The following is a 21,142-nucleotide window of genomic DNA, read 5'->3' as shown; positions in this document are numbered from 1 at the left end:
TCAGTCTTAGTAGGTTATGTGTGTGTAGGAATGTATCTACTTCTTCTAGATTATCAGTTTGATGGCATATAATCATGCATAGTAGTTTTATATGATCCTTTGTATTTCTGTGGCATTAGTTTTTTTTTTCTTTTTTAAAATTTTTGTTTGTTTGTTTTGTTTTGTCTGTGGTATAAATTCTAATGTTTCATCCTTCATTTATGGTCCTATTTATTTTAGTCTTCACGCTTTTTTTCTGATCTTAGGTAATGGCTTGTTGATTTCATTTATGTTTTCAAAAAACTAATTTCATTGATTTTTTTCTAGGCTCTACTTTATTTATTTCTGTTTTCATCTTTGTTATTTATTTCCTTTTGCTACCTTTGGGCTTAGTTTGTTCTTTTTCTAAAAAACAACGTTACGTCTTTCCTTAAAGTGTAACATTAGATTATTTATTTGAGATAATTTTTCGTTTTTGATACAGCAGTTTATTAAGATAAATTTTTCTCTCCAGATTGCATCTGCTGTATCCCATAAGTTTTAGTATGTTGTGTTTCCATTTTCTTTTGTCTCAAGGTATTTTTTTATTTCCTTTATGATTTCTTCCTTGACCCAGTGGGTATTCAGGCATGTGTTCAATTTCTACCTATTGTGAATTTTCTTCCTGTTATTTATTTCTAGTTTCATACCCTTGTGATTCAAAAAGATACCTGATATGATATCAGCCTTCAGACTGCAGAAGTTCTTTACAGAGGCAAAGCATAGTGGTTGAGAACTGACTTTCCCAGAAGGCTGCGTTGAATTCCATATTCACCACTTGCTGTGTCACTTGGCAAAATTGCTCAACCTCTTTGTGTCTCATTTCTTCATCCCTTAAGTGAAGATAATAGTATTACTTATTTCATAAGATTGTTATAAAAAATAAATGAGTTAAGATGCTTAGACATCTCCAGATAAGTAGTAAGTGCTTCACAACTATTTGGTATTGGTAGAAACTATGTAGGAAAGTGGTCAAGTCCAAGTATCCGAAGCACTATTTTCATGTGGCGATTCCTCAAGGACCTAGAAATAGAAATTCCATTTGACCCAGCAATCCCATTACTGGGTATATATCCAAAGGATTAGAAATCATTCTACTATAAGGACACATGCACACGAATGTTCATTGCAGCACAGTTTACAATAGCAAAGACCTGGAACCAACCCAAATGCCCATCAATGATAGACTGGACAGTGAAAATGTGGCACATATACACCATGGAATATTATGCAGCCATCAAAAATGATGAGTTCGTGTCCTTTGTAGGGACATGGATGAACCTGGAAACCATCATTCTCAGCAAACTGACACAAGAACACAAAATCAAACAGCGTATGTTCTCACTCATAGGCGGGTGTTGAACAATGAGAACACATGGACACAGGGAGGGGAGCATCACAACAGAATGGGGTCTGTTGGGGGGAAATAGGGGAGGGACAGTAGGGGGTGGGGAGTTGGGGAGAGACAGCATGGGGAGAAATGCCAGATATAGGTGAAGGGGAGGAAGGCAGCAAATCACGCTGCCATTTGTGTACCTATGCAACAATCTTGCATGTTCTTCACATGTACCCCAAAACCTAAAATGCAATTAAAAAAAAAAGGAAAACAAAAAAAAACCTATTTTCTGTGCTCAATTCCTGACTCTGCTGTGTCTTTTCTGGATGATGCTGGGAAAAGTTTCAGCCTCTCTGTGCCTCAATTTTATTACGGATGAGAAAAATAGTACCCATTTGTATTATTATTATAAGCATTGAATGACTTAATATGAGCAGAGTGCTCAGAACAGTATCTGATAAATGGTAAACACTTTATAAAGGCTTATTTTGGGCCTAAATTCTATTGTTTTTGAATTGGTGATGGACCTGGAGTTTTCTACTTCACCCGGGAGCTCTCAAGAAATGTTGATTCCCACTGACTTTTGGGTTCTTCTGCTCTTGGCTGTGCTGCTTTGGATAACATATCTCCACTGTAGTTCTGAAAACAAGGCCCTGAGGTGTCTTGCTGATTCTGTAGTGTGGGCCCCACAAATAGAAGAGAAAGTAAAATCCAGATAATATTAAAAATAATTATTTTGAATATCTATAACGTAGAGATCTTGAATACAAACTAATATTCTTTATCTTATCAATTTTTATAAAGTCCTCATATTGATTTGATTGATTTTTCAGGAGACCTTCTTGGTTCTGCCATGCAAAACTTACAGAATCTTCTTCACCTTCCTTTTGGTTGTGGAGAGCAGAATATGGCCCTATTCACTCCCAACATTTACATCTTGGACTATCTGAATCAGACTCAGCAACTGACAGAAGAGATCAAATCCAAGGCTATTGGATACCTGACCACAGGTAAAGCATTTAGAAGCTTTATTTTGCTTAACTCAGTGAAATCCCTGAATCCCGGCTTTTTTGCCTGTTAAGTACATGAATGTATTTGTCTATATGTATACATCCACTTATAACTAACACAGATATTCAACTTATCCAACTTCTTCTGGATGACTTAGTTTGAAAAATAATATCTCTTCTTGTTTTAGGATATCAGAGGCAACTATCTTATAAACACTTAGATGGATCATATAGTACCTTTGGACATAAAGATCAACATGGACATACGTGGTTTGAATGTTTATTATTTATATCAGTTTAATTAATTGTTTCTAATTATTTCTAATCTACTTATTTTTTTCAAGTGGTTTTTGTGAATTTTATAAAAACTATGGATCTTCCCCCACAAACTAAATATACAAATTTCCACACACATATGCACATTCTTTTAGTAGGATTCTTGGGCTCTTGGATTAAAGACTTATGGTATGATATTTCTATCTTTTACTTAAAAATATATATGATAAATAAGCAAATTATTAGACAAAGTAATTCAATAGAGCAGGATAAAAGTATTGAAACTACATTTATTATATAAGCAAATTATTCCAATGAAAAATTAATATCCCAACCTAACCTAAAGATAGCTTTAAGATTGTTTATGATAACTGATAGTGCCACCCAGAAATCATGTTGTGTAGCTATGAATCCTCTTAATGAGACATTAAAAACCCATATGGGAGCAGAACCATAGTTGCTACAAATGGTGAAATAAGTACTGAAACCAAAATAAATTAAGCAAAGATTACATTATTATTGTAAGCCTAAAAGACAGGGTGATTAATGAGATGCTAGTTAAATTTTAAACCTTATTCCTTATATTATTAACTTTTATTTACAAATACATATCCACGCCTAGCTGCTATATCCTGGAAACAGTAATACATCCTTGAAATACAAGAAGACAAATGCCAGTTTTATTAATCATTATTGTTTCTTTTCTAATTGAGGATAGAAAATCTCCATAATAACCCAGTGAAGCAGATAGCATCATAACAGTCATTGTACATATAAAGAAACAGAAACACTATGTAATACTTTGCTAGGTACCACAGACCAGATGGCTTAAACAACAGAAATTTGTTTTCTTATGATTCTGGAAGCCAGAGATTCAAGATTAAGGTGTTAGTAAGGTTGATTTTTTTTTGAGCCTGTCTTCTGGGCTTGGACGTGGCTGTCTTCTCCCTGACTTCTCATGGTCTTATCTCTGTGCATATCTGTGTCCACATTTCCTCTTCTTGTGAGGACACCAGTCATATTGGATTAGAGTCTACTAAAATGAGGTCGTTTTAACTTACCTCTTTGAAGACTCTATCTTTAAAAACAAGTCGAATTCTGAGGTACTGAGGCTTAGGGGTTCAACATATGAATTTGAATTAGGAGGCAACGCAATTCTGCCCGTAACCCACAGAGAGGTTAAATAATTTGTGCAAGTTCACATTGCCAATTTTGTGGCAGAACTTGAATGTCTGTTCCAGAATGCGAGCTTTCACTCACTACATTATTTTGCCTCTTGATAGTGCATGATCCTTGACTCTGGGAAGTGTAGGATATAGTGGGCAAAGGCATGTTAAAAAAAAAAGTTAAAACACAACGTGATGAAAGTTGCAATAAAAATATGCACATGATCCTATGGAAGTATATAGGCATGGCAACTTTTCCAGCAACTATATGAGGACATGTTTGGACTAAATGCAATGCATATTCACACATGGATAAATCTGACAGTGTTTACCTGTTAGGAATGCCAGTTTACAATGGAGAAGTTAACTAAGCATACACTATAGCTCCTGTTTGGATGAGCCATTTAAACCCTGCAGACCTCGGGTTATCATGAAATGATAATAAGGCACACATACCTCATCTTGGCCTCTAAAATATTTTTCTAGTTACAACATTCTATAATTTCCCAAGAAGCTGTTAGATGTTGAGAGAGAACAAGTGCAGGAATTCTAGTTTTACTACAGGTAGAGATAAAAGAATCTGGAAAGACATTATAGAGAAGGTGACTCTTCATTGAGGACATGAATGATGAATTCAGAGAAAGAATTTAACTCAGATGGATGGAGACTTGATTTAAGTTATTAATCAGCAATATAGAAATTATTACCAAATCAGTAATATACAAATTAAACAAATCAGTAATATGCAATTTAATAAAATATTATTCATATTTCAACAACTCAAATAATCTTCATTAATATTTTGGCAATATTTTCCTTCATTCTTTTTCTCCTGTGCTTTATAAACATAATTGGGATTATCCTGTATGAGACTTTAGTCTTCCTTTCTCAAAACCTAACATTATTTATAATAACTTTGCCAAGTCATTAGAATAACTGAAATCATCCTTCAAGCCAAAGGGCTGGATGGATGGACACATTCGGCTTGAATTTGAGAAAGGGATTTTCAGGATGTGAAACTAAAAAATCTAACTGAAACAAGTCACAGTTTTTTTTTTTGTTTTTTTTTTTGAGACAGAGTCTCGCTCTGTTGCCCAGGCTGGAGTGCAGTGGTGTGATCTCGGCTCATTGCAACCTCCACCTCCCAGGTTCAAGCAATTTTCTTGCCTCAGCCTCCCAAGTAGCTGGGACTACAGGCGCCTGCCACCAAGCATGGCTAATTTTTGTATTTTTAGTAGAGACAGGGTTTCAACATATTGGCCAGGCTGGTCTTGAATTCCTGACCTTGTGATCTGCCTGCCTAGGCTTCCCAAAGTGCTCGGATTACAGGCATCGGCCACCGAGTCTGGCAAGAAGCAAGTCACACATTTTAATGAGAATTCACCTGCCTCTCAATGGTTGTTATAGTATGCACTGTATATCATTTTTTCCAGGCTCACTGCATTTGTTTACAAGTCATTTGCACAGGCTAAACGCTACATTTATATCGATGACAAAGTTCAATCCCAAACCCTTATTTGGCTCTCAAATATTCAGAAACCAGATGGCTGCTTCCTGAATTTTGGCAAAGTCTTCAACAATGCTTTGAAGGTACTGATGAAATTCTACCTTACAGTTTCCTATTCTTTCATCATACTGTTTAGTGAATCCCAAAGTACTACTGAAGAAATTGGTAAAAATTATTGAACTGGAATTTCTATTAGCATAAACAAATTATCCTGAAAACCAATAAAATGTTTCTCTATAGCAAATGGAACATTTTCTTTCCTTCAATCAGGTCAAAACCTCTAGAAGATTCTAACAGTAATTGTGGTGACTAGGGGCAGGGTGCAGTGACAAGATTATTAGCAAAGTGTGAATGAAGAAATAACAGAATCTGGATAATTCTTAATAGCTTAGTGCTTTATAATTTAAGAAACTCTTTACTAATATTGTTTTATTATTAGAATTCAATTTGTTTCACTCTTACTTGCTAATATCCCTAAGTGTTCATAATGAATATGCCTTTTATTTCTAAGGTTTTTTTAAAACTTATATTTTCTTCATAATTGTTATAGTAGTACTTATTTGTTGAGAGTAGCTCAGAGATTTCATATAAGGAATTAACCAAAATATTATTCATATGTCAACAACTCAGAAATAATCACCATTAATGTTTTGGCAATATTTTTCTTCAGTCTTTTTACCTATGCTTTATAAACATAATTGAGATTATCCTGCATGAGTTTTTGGTCTTCCTTTCTTGAAACCTAACATTATTTATAATAACTCTGCCATGTCATTAGAATAACTAAAAAACATAAAATTAATAGCTCCCTATACATGATTGTATGAATAAACCAAAACGTGTTTATTACTCTTGCTTGAGCTTTAAGTAATGCTTAATAAACTCAGCATAATGTTTTGTTTATATTTTTATATGTAAATATGACCCTAGCTCATTATTGACTTAGAATAGCTATCTAAAACTGTAATTTTTATTATAATAATATATTTAGCTCAACATGTCCAAAATATGTCATCTCAACATGTAATTAGTATAAAAATGTTAGCGAGGTATTCTTTTTGTCCTCCAAAGCCTCATAAAAGTGTAATTTTTTAATTATACAGTATTGATTCTTTTAACATATAGAGTATCTGATTCATAGCACTACTGCTAACTCTAAGTAATATAAGTATGAAAACAAAAATATTTGAAAATATAGAAAAATATATTTAATGTCTATTTTTGCATATAGGTTAATTGATTCAAAAGTAAAATATTTTTCATATTTTTTTTTGAGATGGAGTCTTACTCTGTTGCCCCGGCTGGAGTGCAGTGGCACGATCTTGGCTTACTGCAACCTCCGCCTCCCCTGTTCAAGCAATTCTTCTGCTTCAGCCTCCCAAGTAGCTGGGATTACAGGCATGTGCCACCACACCCAGCTAATTTTTGTATTTTTAGTAGAGATAGGGTTTCACCATGTTGGCCAGGATGGTCTCATTCACTTGAACCTCATGATCCACCCACCTTGGCCTCTCAAAGTGCTGGGATTACAGGCATGAGCCACCTCACCCAGCCTGTATGATTATTTTTAGTTTAATTTTTCTCCTTTGTAATTGCCCTTTAATCTTTTGGAACTAGTTTGATTTTCTTTATAGCTAATATTATTGACCTGCTAGAATTTATTTCAGTATGCCACGTAATTTATATATAATTTACTTCTATATTCTAAATAGTTCACCACTTATGCCACCTCTTGTTATTTAATGCTTTCTGTTCCTACTGATTTTCAAGGCTAACTTTGTTATATTATTTTCTATACTTGATATGATTTCATTCTCCTCTACCTATTCTATTGATTGGTCTGCTACTTATAATACTATAAAATATTTCTATTTTATACTATATTCTTTTAATCATTGTAATATCATAGCATGCCTTTTTTTCATGATACTTTTTATATTATTTCTAGGGTAAATATGAGGGTGAGAATTGAATTCAAACTTTGCAGAACATTCTCTCCCTTCTTTGATTCTAAATGCCTTTTGAGGCCCACAAGTTATTTCTACAAGTGATGTTCCCATTTCTATAAATTTTTCAGATTTTTGCTCACTATTTTCTAATTTTCATAAACAGTATCTTTTGTGCATGTGAAAAACTTCACCTCTCAAAAATGTAGGAAAAAACAACCGATCTGAGATTTCAAATGTATTAGATTTAGAAAAACCCTTCCTCTGAATTCCATGAGACTGACAAGTTATCCATACACTTCATTCAGGGAAAAGAAGGTGATGACATCTCTCTAACTGCCTATGTTATCAGTGCCCTGCTTGAAGCTGGCCACCCAGTCTCGGTATGTAGCCCGCTGGTGATACTTAGAACATTGTATGCCAACTATATAGTAATAGGAACTATAACTATATGTTTGTAGCTACCACATATGCTGAATAATGCTGAATCAATACCCTTCTGAATAGTCAAATTACACTGTGCAGATGGAACTATATAGAAATTAAAATGAATGTGTTACATTTGCCCTTTGAACATTTCAGCACAGACAAGATTCATTCCTGATTTTTTTCTAGCAGTGATCATGTCTACATCTGTGTTTTTGTATGTGTTTTTGTGTGCACATTTGATTTTTTCCTTTTTAATCTTTGCAGTTTACGGTTATTCAAAAGGGTCTCCAGTGCATAGAGACTGTATCTAGGGAGAGAACCATGACTACTTATGAACAGGCTCTCCTAGCCTACACTTACAGTTTGGTAGGCTATGAAGACAAAAGGGAATTCTTCTTCAATGAGCTGAGCAAAAAAGCAAAAAGAGAAGGTGAGTGTTTTTGACCTTTCCTCGAGTAACATGCAGGATAAGTAGAATGGTTGGCAATGGGATAATTATCATTCCCTCGGTTTCTTTATTACCAGTTGTAAGATTTACACTCCCTCAAATACCACCCATCTGACCACACACAGGTATATCCCATGCTTTGACACAGACACTGTTGAATTCCTTTCACTTTTTGGTCAGGTGGCTCTGTGTACTGGGAACTGGAAGAGCGGTTTTCTACGAAAGGATCATCGTCTTTCTACTATCCTCAGGCTTCCTCCGCAGATATAGAGACGACCTGTTATGGGCTGTTGGCTCTTCTTTCCAAGCCACGGCTAACTTCAGAAGAACTTTCCTATGCCTCTCAGATTGTACACTGGGTGGCAAAGCAGCAAAACTCCCGTGGAGGTTTCTCTTCCACAAAGGTAACTCTATATCTTTTTTAAATTTATAAGTACAAGAAAATTGAGCACCTGCTTTGCATTGGTGGCATTGGTCTTTAAATTTATATATTGCATTTATGGAATTAAATGAGCTTATTGTCACAATTAAACTTGCTATCATTTTTCTATTTGCTGTCTTTTAGGTTTTTTACAGGTGTAGCATTTTTATCTAGTAATCTCTTAATACTTATTCAAAGATACTTTAATTTTTAAAATAAAAACTTAAGTACTAACCTACTAAATGTTCTATGTAAAAGTAGCTACAATTTTATCAGAAAAGGTGCACCAATTTGCATTATCATCTGCAGTGTGTGAGTACCTTTCATTATATAATTTCAAAATCATTTCACAATAAAAGTAATAATTTATTCTGTATAAAAATGAATCTCCTGTTTTCTACTTAGATAGAATATGCTTTCATTTTTTGAAGATCTCTTTTATTTCATGTGTTATAAATTTCCTGGTCATATGATTTGCACATTTCCTAATAGGGATATTAATCTTTTCCTTATGTATAAGACTTCTGAATATAGTAAATTTATCCTTGTCAATTTTTTATTTTTCTTCCAATTTTTATCATGCTTTAAATATATAGATTATTTTCATTTTCAGTCCAGGTAATTATTCTACTGAAGATTCTCACTTTAAAACTAAGAGTAATACTCAACACACAAAAAATTATATAAATATTAACCAGACTTTTCTGTACTATGAATTCATTGTATTTCAATTACTAATTCATTTTATGGGATATATTTTGATTTTATAGAATATAATTTTATGAGATGTAATTTTATAGGATATATTTTGATAGATTTACAGTAAAGACCTAACTTTAAATGGCGAACTAGTTGTCTCAATGTCATTTATGTAATGATTAATTATCCCAATGATTTGAAATGCTGCTGTTATTGAAATATAAAGTATATATATTTTGTCATCTTTTTAGTCTTTTTGTTCTTTCCATTGATGTTTTAGCCTTGTATGTTTTAATATGTGGTAAAACAAAGCCTTATTTGGTAGGCATTTAAAAAAATTTATTGGCACTTCTTACATTTTTATTCTATTAAATGATGTTTTGTCTGTGTTAAATGATTGAATAGAAATATTGCCACAAACCACATTTTTTTTAAAATTATACAGCACCCAAGACAGCATAGTTAACAAATAAAGCAAAATGCATGGAAAAAATATAGTGGCATTTTAAATTATTTTTAAATGAATCACAGCTGCATTTGACTGATTGCTAAACCCCATGGTATGCTTTAATACAATCTGCCATTTTTATTTTAGGATACCATTGTGGCTCTCCAAGCTCTGACTCTATTCCAGAGGCTCACTTTCTCTAAGAGCAGACAAAATTCAGTGCAGATTTTCTCTGACCCAGCATTCAATACAGCCTTCCAAGTGAATGATAAGAATCGTTTGTTGCTACAACAAATTCTATTGCCAACAACTAAGGGAAAGTATATGGTGGAAGTGAATGGCAATGGCTGTGTTTATGTGCAGGTAACTTGGGGCTTGTTTACCCTCAACTTATCAAAAATTATTAATCTAAGTGAAACTAGAAAGAATAGTATATTGAATAACTAGATTCAATAGTTTGTTCACATTTGGTCATTTTTGCTTCACCTTGTTTTGCTGAATTGTAAAGTAAATTAGAGATATCACACCACTCCTAAATATGTTGTATATGCATCTCTTAAAAAAAAAAAAAAAAAAAGGATATCCCATTACGTAACTGCAATGACGTTGTCAGAGTAAACACAAATTAACAATAGCCTGGCCAGGTACAGTGGCTCACGCCTGTAATCCCAACACTTCGGGAGGCTGAGGAAGGCTGATCACTTGAGGTCAGGAGTTTGAGACCACCCTGGCCAACATGGTGAAACCCCATCTCTACTAAAAATAAAAAATTTAGCTGGGCATGGTGATATGTCCCTGTAATCTCAGCTACTCGGGAGGCTAAGGCAGGAGAATTGCTTGAACCTGGGAGACGGAGGTTGCAGTGAGCTGAGATGATGCCACTGCACTCCAGCCTGGGCAACAGAGTTAGAGTCTGTCTCTAAATAAATAAATAAATAACAATAGTTTGTTTTATGGTATGATTTAATTATCAAACCTCTATCCCCAAATATACTTTATGGTTTTCAAGCCAGGATTTAATCAAGGACCATATTTTGCAGTTATTTGTCATGGTTCTCAAGTCTCTTTTAACCTGACAGATCTATCAGGTTTTTTGTATTTTTTGTGTCATTAATTTTTTGAAGAGATCAGGCCAGTTGTAGTATAGAATTTCCATAATTCTGACTTTATCAGATTGTTCTCCATTAAATTTGTTGTCTCATTCTGTGTCTTCTGTAACTAAACGCTAGATCTCTATATATACTGTATCACATCCAGAGGTGCATCATGATTAGTGATGTTAAGTTTGATCCCTGGGTTAAAGGTAGTGATAGCCATACTTCCCCATTAATGTTGCTGCTTTTTTCTTCTTTGCACCAGCAATTAACGTTTAAAATATTACATCGGGATCATGCAAATGTTGAGTTCATCATCAATTTTTACCTAAAAGTCTTAACATGCATTGATGACCTTTACCTGATCAACCATTTCATTAAGAACTACAAAGTGGTGATTTTCTAATTCTATCACACCTTCTACTTTTATTAGCTGGCATTTCCATACTGTATAGTCCAATATACCAGAGTATACTCAATATGTCAAATGTTTCTGGACAGTTGCAGTAGTTCCCTTCTTTGACTAGTATATATAGAATTGAAATTAATAATGTGCATATATTACTTCATACTTGAACAGGTATATCTTCTGGAAATGTTACTTGAATTGGGATTATTAGGTCAAGTTAAGTCTTTAACCAAGCCTATTATCAAGTCATATTATTTTAGATTTAGATTCTATAATTTCTCTTTTAACTTATTCATTGTATTCATGATATTTACCTCGATTCCTGAAGTTCGGACATTATAGTAATTTTATCAGTTGCTTAAGGCTGAAATCAGATGATTGAAATTATTATCCAAACATAGCATAGATATATTCTAACTCTGCAACTCCATAGCTGTATAAATTTGGACAAGTTACTCATCTCTCTGTCCTTCATTCCCCTCATCTGTAAAATGGGTGTTAAAAATAGTATCTACCTCAAGGGGTTTTTGGAAATATTATATAAAAAGCATTTAAAAGTAATTACAGAATATATGTTCAATATGTCAACTAAAGTTACTAGTGTTACTAATTGTATAGAGAAAAAGAAGCAGAGTTGTAAAAATTAACTTTCAAGTTGAAATGTTCATGTAGAGGTAATAAGTTTAAAATTAATCCTTTAGTTAATAAATAACATATTCTATATTTATTCAAGTCTACTCTGAGATATAACATCCTGCTCCCTAAGAAGTCATCTGGATTTTCCCTTTCTGTGTATACAGCCAATGTTTTCTGCAGAGGATTATTTGATGCAAAATTTGACCTTGTTGTTTCAGCCAGGTAACTATTCTTTTTTCGGTAATCATAGATATCCTTCTTCCTCTAGTTCAGGTAGCCTAGTGTCTTTCTCTGCCTCAGAGTGAAACCACATCCCAATTATTGTATGTGAAAGATTGTCCTGTCTTGATCTTCTTGGAAAATGTATTTTACCTTGTTTAAATTGCCTAAAATTTTTTAAGATTATAGTAGGTGCAAAAATAAATCTGGCTTTGTAAAAATATGGAAGAGAAGGAAGTTGTAAGGAAAAAAGTTCTATAAATTTCTCCTGGAGAGGTATGTTTTCTTAGTTTCTAGTGTGCAAATCAACACATTGAAATCTCTTAAATTTTGAAACATCAAATTCTAAAATAAGACTATCAGACCCAGTTTGAATTCTGTGGGTCTACTTAAGAATGAATTAAGATGGATGTTGTGTCATTTCTGAGCACCACTGACTTCAATTTATAATTAGATTATTTGATCTCAGAACAATAACCTCTATAAAGGGTATGATAAAATAAACTTTTTTTGCATGAAAATTTGTTTTATTTTCAATTTGTTTTCCTAAGTAATGATTAAAGTTTATCTGAATTTTAAATTTTGTGCTTTTAAAAAAATAAAGTTATCATGGAAAGCGCAACTCTTCCAACATGGCAATCATTGATGTGAAGATGCTTTCAGGATTTGTACCCGATAGATCATCAGTCAAGAAGGTAAAGATTTAAATGTTGTCAACTGAAATAACTTCAGAATAGATGAAATGTGTTGGGGCCTGTTCTACGCTAGAGGTTGGCCACAAGTTTATTTTTAAAAGAGGAATACATTTTCTATTCTTAAGTAGTGAATTCAAATCTTATGTGTATCTAAAAGTAAAACGATGAGATTCTCAAAATAATTTATATTCTTATATTGTCAAAACAGTGAATCATTAAAAAACAGGTAGCTGAGTTAGTGTTTAGTTATATTCATTCTGTTATTCTATTTATTTAAAATTAGAAACTAATATTATACAGACAGATGCTTTAAAAATGTTGAATGAATAAATCTTCAAAATTAATGTTTGTTGTTGAAGCTTTATGGAAACATTGCAAGTTTTATAAAGATACAGGAAAACTACCAAGTTGAAATCAAATATTTTATCTTTGGATAACTAGATGTTTGTATTCCAAATTCCCTGAATTTTCAGCACAGTTTTCTTTCTTATTTTTAGCTTCAGGAAGATGGCAAAGTACAGCGAGTAGAAATCAAAACCACCCATGTCTTTTTCTACCTGGAGAATGTAAGTTTACTGTCATAACTTGGTTTGTGTGTTGATGTATATGGTTGATGCATAATGTGATTTTACTTTTGTCTTTGTTTTTGATGTTTAAAAAAGTTTTCCTAAGGGCATAAGTATCAAAATAGTGTTGCTAAAATAATTCTGAATATTTGAAATGGAGAGAAATTGAGGGAATACATCTCAATATGCATAACAATGTTAATTTATTCTCAGGTTACTCAAAAAGAAATTCAATTCTCATTCTCTGTCAAACAAGATGCAGTCGTATCCAACATCAAGCCAGCATCTGTTCAGCTCTATGATTATTATGAAACTGGTAAGAATTGTATTTAGTAATTGCGATTTTTATCATTAAGTAATTGTGGGTTTTGCCATTACATTCAAGAAAAAACCACAATTACTTTTGCACCAGCCTACATAGTTAAACCAATCTTCAATTTCTCTACTGGTGTTCCTATTTTTGAAATCTTTTTCTCTTATTTGATGTTTTGTAACTTTTCATACTACCTAATACAAAAAGCATCAGAATTTCAAGAGCAAAATTTGAGGGTTTTTCTATCTATGTGGACACTACTGGCATGATTTTTCTCAAGCAGTCTTTTCACTAAAATATTCATTAAAACTATTGGAAAATAAATGTGAAGTAGGCTATCTGGCTGAATATAGATTTAGGCAAAATAAAGTTAATGACTATGAAGGTTGCCATATGGTTTATTTATGTATTAGTGTGAATTACAGGATATAGAAATTATATGTTTATTTGAATAGAGAAAGAGACATACACTATTGGAGATGACAGAGATATGTTAGTGAAAATATTCTTATGAAATATATTTTTAAAGCCACAACCATTTATTATTCCTCACGGTTCTATGGATCAGCCAAGCCCTTTGGTTTAGGCTGACCGATTGGGCTGATTCAGCTCTTCCCTCTTTGAATTGCACCTATAATTCACCTGGTGAGTTGGCCAGCTGGGTGATCTGGGAGGCCTCATTCATACGTTTAGCATTGGACTGGCTCTTGATTGGAGGCTGGCTGACTGCCAGCTGAAGCAACTTACTGTTGCCTCTCATCCTTCAACAGGCTAGGCTGGGCATCTATCTATATTTATCTAGTTAGCTATCACCTATCTATATATTGCTCAGCACAGTGAAGTTTTTAAATTAAAAAATTTATAATCAGAGCTACTTGGTCAGGCAACTTTGGGTTTCTGGTTGTTGTTTTATTTACAGCCAAGTTCTTATTGTGTTGTTATTGTTTCAACCAAGACTCAGGAAGGTAAATTCTTACTGATAACACCAAACAAGTAAGTAGAAGAATAAGATCTCTAAATGAAGTCTTCTGTTTCGAAATCGAAGCTTATCTGAACACTGTACTTGTCTTAGATAAAAATTATGTCTGTGAATATACTAAAATATAAGTCTAATAAGTTTACCAATTAAAAAATTAAAAGGACAAGTTAATTATTTTCAAGTCAGATTACCTCAGCCAATAAATGACTCAGACTTTTAGAGAAAAAAAAAAACCTGTTTTATACATACTATCTTGATAAATATTCAGCCAAAAAAAGGAAGTGAATCAATAGTGATACAAACTATTAAGTGTTTAGTGTAAATCAACAGTGATTTACAAACTTTGAGTGCCTTCATGTTTGGTAAGTACATCTTTACTTCTTTTTTTTTTTTTTGAGATGGAGTTTCGCTCTTGTTACCCAGGCTGGAGTGCAATGGCGCGATCTCGGCTCACCGCAAACTCTGCCTCCTGGGTTCAGGCAATTCTCCTGCCTCAGCCTCCTGAGTAGCTGGGATTACAGGCACATGCCACCGTGCCCAGCTATTTTTTTGTATTTTTAGTAGAGACGGGGTTTCACCATGTTGACCAGGATGGTCTCGATCTCTTGACCTCGTGATCCACCCGCCTCGGCCTCCCAAAGTGCTGGGATTACAGGCTTGAGCCACCGCGCCCGGCCACATCTTTACTTCTTTACAAAAACCTGGATGATGGAACTAAGTCTTCACTATCCCGCCAGCTACATAGACACTTTATTCTAGAAGACAAAGCCCTAACCTCTGTTAAGTTTTAATATATATCATATACAAAACATCATACCTGAAACTCTTAAGAATAATCATATAGGTATGGATGCAATGTGATGTAATTCAGAAGAATAAAAATACAGTATATTTGGAAGTCGTTAAGTAAAGAAACTGTTATAGTAGCATAGATTTAGGAGAATAAACAGATAAGAAATAAAGATATTTTCTTCTTGAATAATGTTGTAAAACTTTCTAATAACAATTACTATCTTTCAGATGAATTTGCACTTGCAGAATATAGCACACCCTGTGGTCAGATGTCTTTTGAAAACTCCTCATTCTAGGATAAGAAAAATGAGATGTAAAAGAAGATACTTTGTAACTGGGCTACATGTCAAGTTTGCTTCCGGAAGTGTTAAGCCTGCACTTCCCAAAAGCTTCAACCGGCAGAGACCAGGGCCGGTAGACAAACGCTCCTGCCCCTGCCTTTAAGTCAAGAATAGTGGGAGGCATTCCAAATGCTTCTCATGAAGTCCCCTTGAAATCCATCTCCCAGATTCTCAGGAAGCAGCCTCCTCAACAAATCCATAAATTAGCTTTTTTCCGTTTTTGTCACAGTCTCCCTGCTCTCTCACTCATGTTTCCTGGGATCCCCTCTGAAATGAATTATCTGCATCCAAGCCCTTACCTCAAATTCTACCTTCAGGACAATCCAAGCAGAGAAAGCGTATCCCATCAATCACTGAATGACTAAAGAAAATGCTTTGTTAGATAAGGAGTATTCTAATGTGTTGATACTTTAGTTCTGGTACGTGTTTCTGAATAATTTCTCTGGGAATTGTGAAAAAGTAAGAACTCATGTTATATAAACGTAAACATGTTTATTTTCCTTGGCAACTACGGTTTAGTAAAACCTGATCAGAATTCATGGTTGTTGTTTTTTTCCAATAAGCACCTATGTATTTTTAACTTCCATTTTAAAACTGTATTTTCTCTTTCCAGATAAGTTTAGCATGAAACAAATACACGTCTGATCTCCTCCCCAAGCCAATCACTTAGAGTATCATTTCTGAAGATATATTTGTAAAGTTTTCTTGGCAATAACATATTATATACTTGATTTAATTATAAGATCAAATATTCATTAGTATGTTATTAAACAGATATATTTTAGAAAATTATTTTTATACATGTACCTAAAGTGTTTACTTATATGTAATTGTTAAAATAAAAGAATGAATGTATGTTGTTGTGAGCCACAAAGTATGAGATAGTTACTTAAATATCTCAAACATAACGAACTTAAACATTTCAAATGTCATTTGTCATTCCTGGCTGCTCCCTATCACAGAGAATCTCACTCCATACCTGGTCACCCAGTCATCTCATTAGTGGCAGTCTCATCCACCAGAATCCTATGGTGCAGGTCCCAGACTTGTGTATTATGCTTATTTCTCCCTGGCTCACAGACTTTACGTTCATCAGTAATACCTATCTTTTATACTTCCAAAATCAATGTTCTAAAACAGAGCTTTAAAACTTTCTTTTCATTTGCTTAGATCTCTTCTTCAGTAGCTTTCCACTGTACATCAGCTAGCAATGAAGGCTTTACCATAGTGTACAAGGTTTTAAATGAAATAGCCCCTGTTTATCTGTCAAATATTATTTTATTCCATTTTCCCACTAAATCTCAGTGTCTTCTTTCAGTTCTGGCTGTATTCAAGTATTCAAACCATGCAATATCTAGAAGAGGCAAAACTGTGGAGACAGTAAAAAGATCAATGGTTGCCAGGGGTTGTAAGGAGGAAAAGATAATTTGGTGAAACACAAAAGGTTTTAGGGCAGTGAAACTACGCTGCATGACACTATAATGTATGTTGGATATGTGTCATTACACATTTGCCAAAACTCATAGAATGTACGACGCCAAGAGTGAACCCGAATATGAACTATGGTCTTTGGTGATAATGATGTGTTAAGTAACTTCATCAACTGTTAACAAATGGACCACTCTGGTGCAGAATATTGATAGTGGGGGAACCTGTCCATATGGGAACAGAGGGTGCACATGAAAGCTCTCTCACTTTATGCTCAATTTTTCTATGAAACTAAAACTACTCTATAAACAAAATATATTTTAAAAAGATATTAAGGGTATCTTCATTATTGCTTCAATAATGGAGATTTTAAAACCCAACCCTAACCTCAGTGGCTTCCAACAATAAGTATTTATTTCTCCCTCTCATTGATCTATGGATCAGATGTGGCTACATTGGGCTTACTTGGACTTAGCTAACCTTGTGCCCAGAATGATGATTGGTTTTAAGTCTGATCCATGTACCTGTCATCCCATGACAAGGAACTACTACAAAGGCCCTGAGTACAGAGCCTTGACTTGTTCTGTGTAAGAGATGGGTAAATATGTCAGTCGTTAAGTAGCAGACATGCGTTATCATAGAGGAATGCTAATTAAATACAGTTTAACCATTTTTGTTGTTGTTATAAAGAGTGCCTGTAGCTCCTGAATCAATTTCTAAAAATTGTGCCTTCCCAAACACTTATTCTTTGGTCAGCTTTTTAATGTATTTTTTCCTTAATCCTCATTGGCATCACCATGGACCTATCCATGATTTTTCAATAAAATAAAGAGGTGATTCCAAAGAATAAACCATGTTAAAGAAAATTTTACTACAAAAAGTATGATTGAATATATTTCCAAGCATTAATATGCTACTTCATCAAATGGGATTGGCAATCCCATTTGTCAATTAAACAAAAAAGCATCCATTATTGCAGGGTGTAAGGACAAATAAAAATTCTAAATAGTTTTAATTCCCTGTTGAAAACAAAGGAAGAGACAAATCTTCCCTCCCCTTTTTTAGTTTCCTAGAAAACTTGTTACTTTAAGTCTTTTCTCCTCTTTGAAATGTATACAAACCTTTTTGAACACTGGGTAGGATTTTCGTCAGCATTATGAAGAATGTGGGAGCTATTTCTCTGAAACATCAATATCAGAGGAGATAGCATCCCTATCTGCAATTTCTGCAGAAGGGTAAGAGGCCAACTTCAATGGGCATCTTGTCCCAAGTTAAACTACCTCTTATCATGAAGATAAGAGGAGTTTATTTTTCATTTAGATAAATCCCATTAACACACACGATCGCCCCCAAAACCACGTGAATCTAGGACGAATTATGTGTGATAAATGGTGCAGTCAAATCCCCATAATTGAAGGCTAGTTAGAGCTTATGTTAAGAACATGTATGTAATGGGCTGCATCAGCTCAGCAATACAAAAGACTGAGATATTTTTCTGTCTTTGCAAACTCTTAGCAGATTGCCTGTGATGCACATCACATTCTGGCTTAATGATTTTTCAATAATAAAAGTGTTTTCCTTCTCCAATACCCTTATGGTGAGGACTTCTGGGTTGGTACCTTTTACTTTCATTTATATTTCCCCAACAAGGGACACTTGTAGAAATGAAGATGTCACATGTAGTTTTTCAAGGTTACCTTTAGGTGTAAAAGAGAAAAAACATGGAAAAAGTAAGCAAACTAGGGAAAAGTGATTGAACAAATGGAGGAATTTGCCTCAGACTAGGATTGAAATAAAGCATATATTAGCGCGACAGTCCAAAAATACAGAGAAACACATTTCAAACTCCTATTCGTTTTAAATATCACTAATACTGAGTCAGGAAAAATAGACACCCGCCATTGCCCCCACCAGGGTTGATTTGTTTGAAGGACCAAATTTAAAGCCAGGCAATCAGGACGTGGAAAAGAATTCCTTGGTTTCTGACAGTGACTACGATGGAGGGTGTGAGTTGAGAACAGAGAGGATACTAAGGAAAACTTGCTTAGTGCTAGAAAAGAAGTAAGGCAACAGCCACTGGTGAGTCAGAGTCATCGCCCAAAATGGAACCCATCTATATGGCAGCAGAGAGGCCTCCATGACAGAATTGCTCCCAACTTGGTAACACTAGGAAGTAAAAGCTAGTGGTTCCGAATACTTGAAATTTCCCAAAGTTCTAATCTGGAGAATACACAAACAAGAACATTTACAGTGATATAAAATGGACAATGAAGTCATACAGTTTTGGAATTTAGTTAACATTACATTAAATTAAATATAATTGAACGATGGGTGTTATTTATATTTTTATTAAGGTAATCTTGCACCATAAAAAGAAGAAAAGATTTCTCAAAATGTTGCATGAAGTAATGGATGAAGTGAAGAGCTGTGTTTCTACTATTTTTTCACAATTTGGCCCCGTAATCACTGAATAACTCTGTTCTTAGTACCTTTCTTTATTTCTTTGCAATGCTTATTCGGCTTAACAAGGAGCTGTGGCCCTTGCTTCGGATTGGCAATGAAACTATTAAGCCCACTGGCTTCACCTTATCCAGGTTTGTTTTCTTCAAGAAAAGTGCATAGGGCGAGAAACTTGCTCTAATGGGTGGGGTCGCTGGCTTTCTGGGTCTCTGAGGTTGCACGGATCCTCTCGGCAGGCCACTGGCTCTCAGGGTCACCCCCATCTCTGGATTCCTCCTTCCATTCCTGTGTGCAAAGTTAGTATCCACCCAGAGACTGGGTGTTAGCTACGTCCTCCCTCTCCATTAGAAACAAAGAAAAAGAAAGGCTGGGCACAGTGACTCATGTCTGTAATCCCAGCACTTTAGGAGGTCAAGACGGGCAGATCACCTGAGGTCGGGAGTTCAAGACCAGTGTGACCAACATGGAGAAACCCATCTCTGCTAAGAATACAAAAATTAGCCAGGTGTGGTGATACATGCCCCAAGTTGGCAGGTCCTTGGTAAAAGAAAAATCCTTATTTTAATACTATCTATGGAGTCCTAACTGAGGAGAAAGAGGCTGGCAGGAGAACGAGACAGCAAAGGGGAAAAAGCCGATAAGCTCTGTGTCTGCCTTTCTTTTTGGTCCAGGACATATAGCCCTCTTGCTCAACTAACTCACAATCTTTCTGTGCCCAGCTATCACTACACCCTCAGCTAATAGAAAAATGCAAGTTAGCTCACTGCAGCCTTGCCATTATCAATACTGTGCAAAGCCCTCTTCAGCACACAGCACAGGCACCATTCTATAAAATCCCCAGCAAGGTTTTTCGAGAAATAATAATAAACTAGAAGAATGTAAAAGAGAATGGCATTCTTTCTTTCTTATATTAAGTAATATTTTTAATGATTTTGCAGAATATATTTTGTGTGTGTGTGTGTGTGTGTGTGTGTGTGTGTGTATATACATATATACATATTCATCTATGTCACTAATAAAAGGGGAAGGCCCTGTGATATGCTGATAAAACCATATAATTGACTCTGTTATATGATTGCTTGCACAAAGACTGACTTCATATCATCTTTAGTTATTCCTAGCTCATTCTTCTCGAAATATTATTGCTTCTTTCTCTATTAAATATGTGCATACAATTCATTTTATCCATTGATCTTTTTATATACTTATTTTTTAAATCGTACTTTGGGCTCTGGAGTACATGTGCACATCCTGCTTCCTGCAGGATTGTTGCATAGGTACATACATGCCATGCTGGTTTGCTGTCTCCATCCTCCCACCCCCTGTCGCTTACATCAGGCATTTCTCCCGATGTTATCCCTCCCCAGCCTCCCCGCCCCCCAACGCTGTCTGCCATCCTATACCCTCCACCCCCGCACCTAGCCCAGTGAACGTTGTTCCCTTCCCTGTGCCCAAGTATTCTCATTGTTCATCACCTACCTATGAGTGTTTGGTTTTCTGTTCTTG

The 21,142-nt window shown here is 34.7% G+C and overlaps 1 protein-coding gene across 2 annotated transcripts in view; it reads left to right on the top strand.

Annotated features, from left to right (window-relative positions):
- LOC105731140 (ovostatin-like) overlaps positions 1-16,287 on the top strand; it is a 112,080-nt gene extending 95,793 nt beyond the window's left edge. For both annotated transcript variants that reach the window (XM_064377479.1, XM_064377480.1), the window contains exons 25-36: positions 2,188-2,364; positions 2,553-2,634; positions 5,240-5,396; positions 7,568-7,642; positions 7,953-8,118; positions 8,317-8,540; positions 9,852-10,067; positions 11,941-12,065; positions 12,667-12,757; positions 13,255-13,323; positions 13,537-13,639; positions 15,636-16,287. In XM_064377479.1, the coding sequence (XP_064233549.1) occupies positions 2,188-2,364; positions 2,553-2,634; positions 5,240-5,396; positions 7,568-7,642; positions 7,953-8,118; positions 8,317-8,540; positions 9,852-10,067; positions 11,941-12,065; positions 12,667-12,757; positions 13,255-13,323; positions 13,537-13,639; positions 15,636-15,703 (1,553 nt within the window). In that variant the 3' untranslated portion in view covers positions 15,704-16,287. The remainder of the gene's footprint in view (positions 1-2,187; positions 2,365-2,552; positions 2,635-5,239; positions 5,397-7,567; positions 7,643-7,952; positions 8,119-8,316; positions 8,541-9,851; positions 10,068-11,940; positions 12,066-12,666; positions 12,758-13,254; positions 13,324-13,536; positions 13,640-15,635) is intronic.
- Positions 16,288-21,142: the final 4,855 nt, after the last annotated feature.

This window comes from Aotus nancymaae, unplaced genomic scaffold, assembly GCF_030222135.1.
Source record: "Aotus nancymaae isolate 86718 unplaced genomic scaffold, 86718_ANA_hifiasm-v0.15.2.pri h1tg000016l, whole genome shotgun sequence".
Classification (NCBI taxonomy): domain Eukaryota; kingdom Metazoa; phylum Chordata; class Mammalia; order Primates; family Aotidae; genus Aotus; species Aotus nancymaae.
The sequence above is the reverse complement of the archived record's forward strand: the minus strand, read 5'-3'. Positions and strand labels throughout refer to the sequence as shown.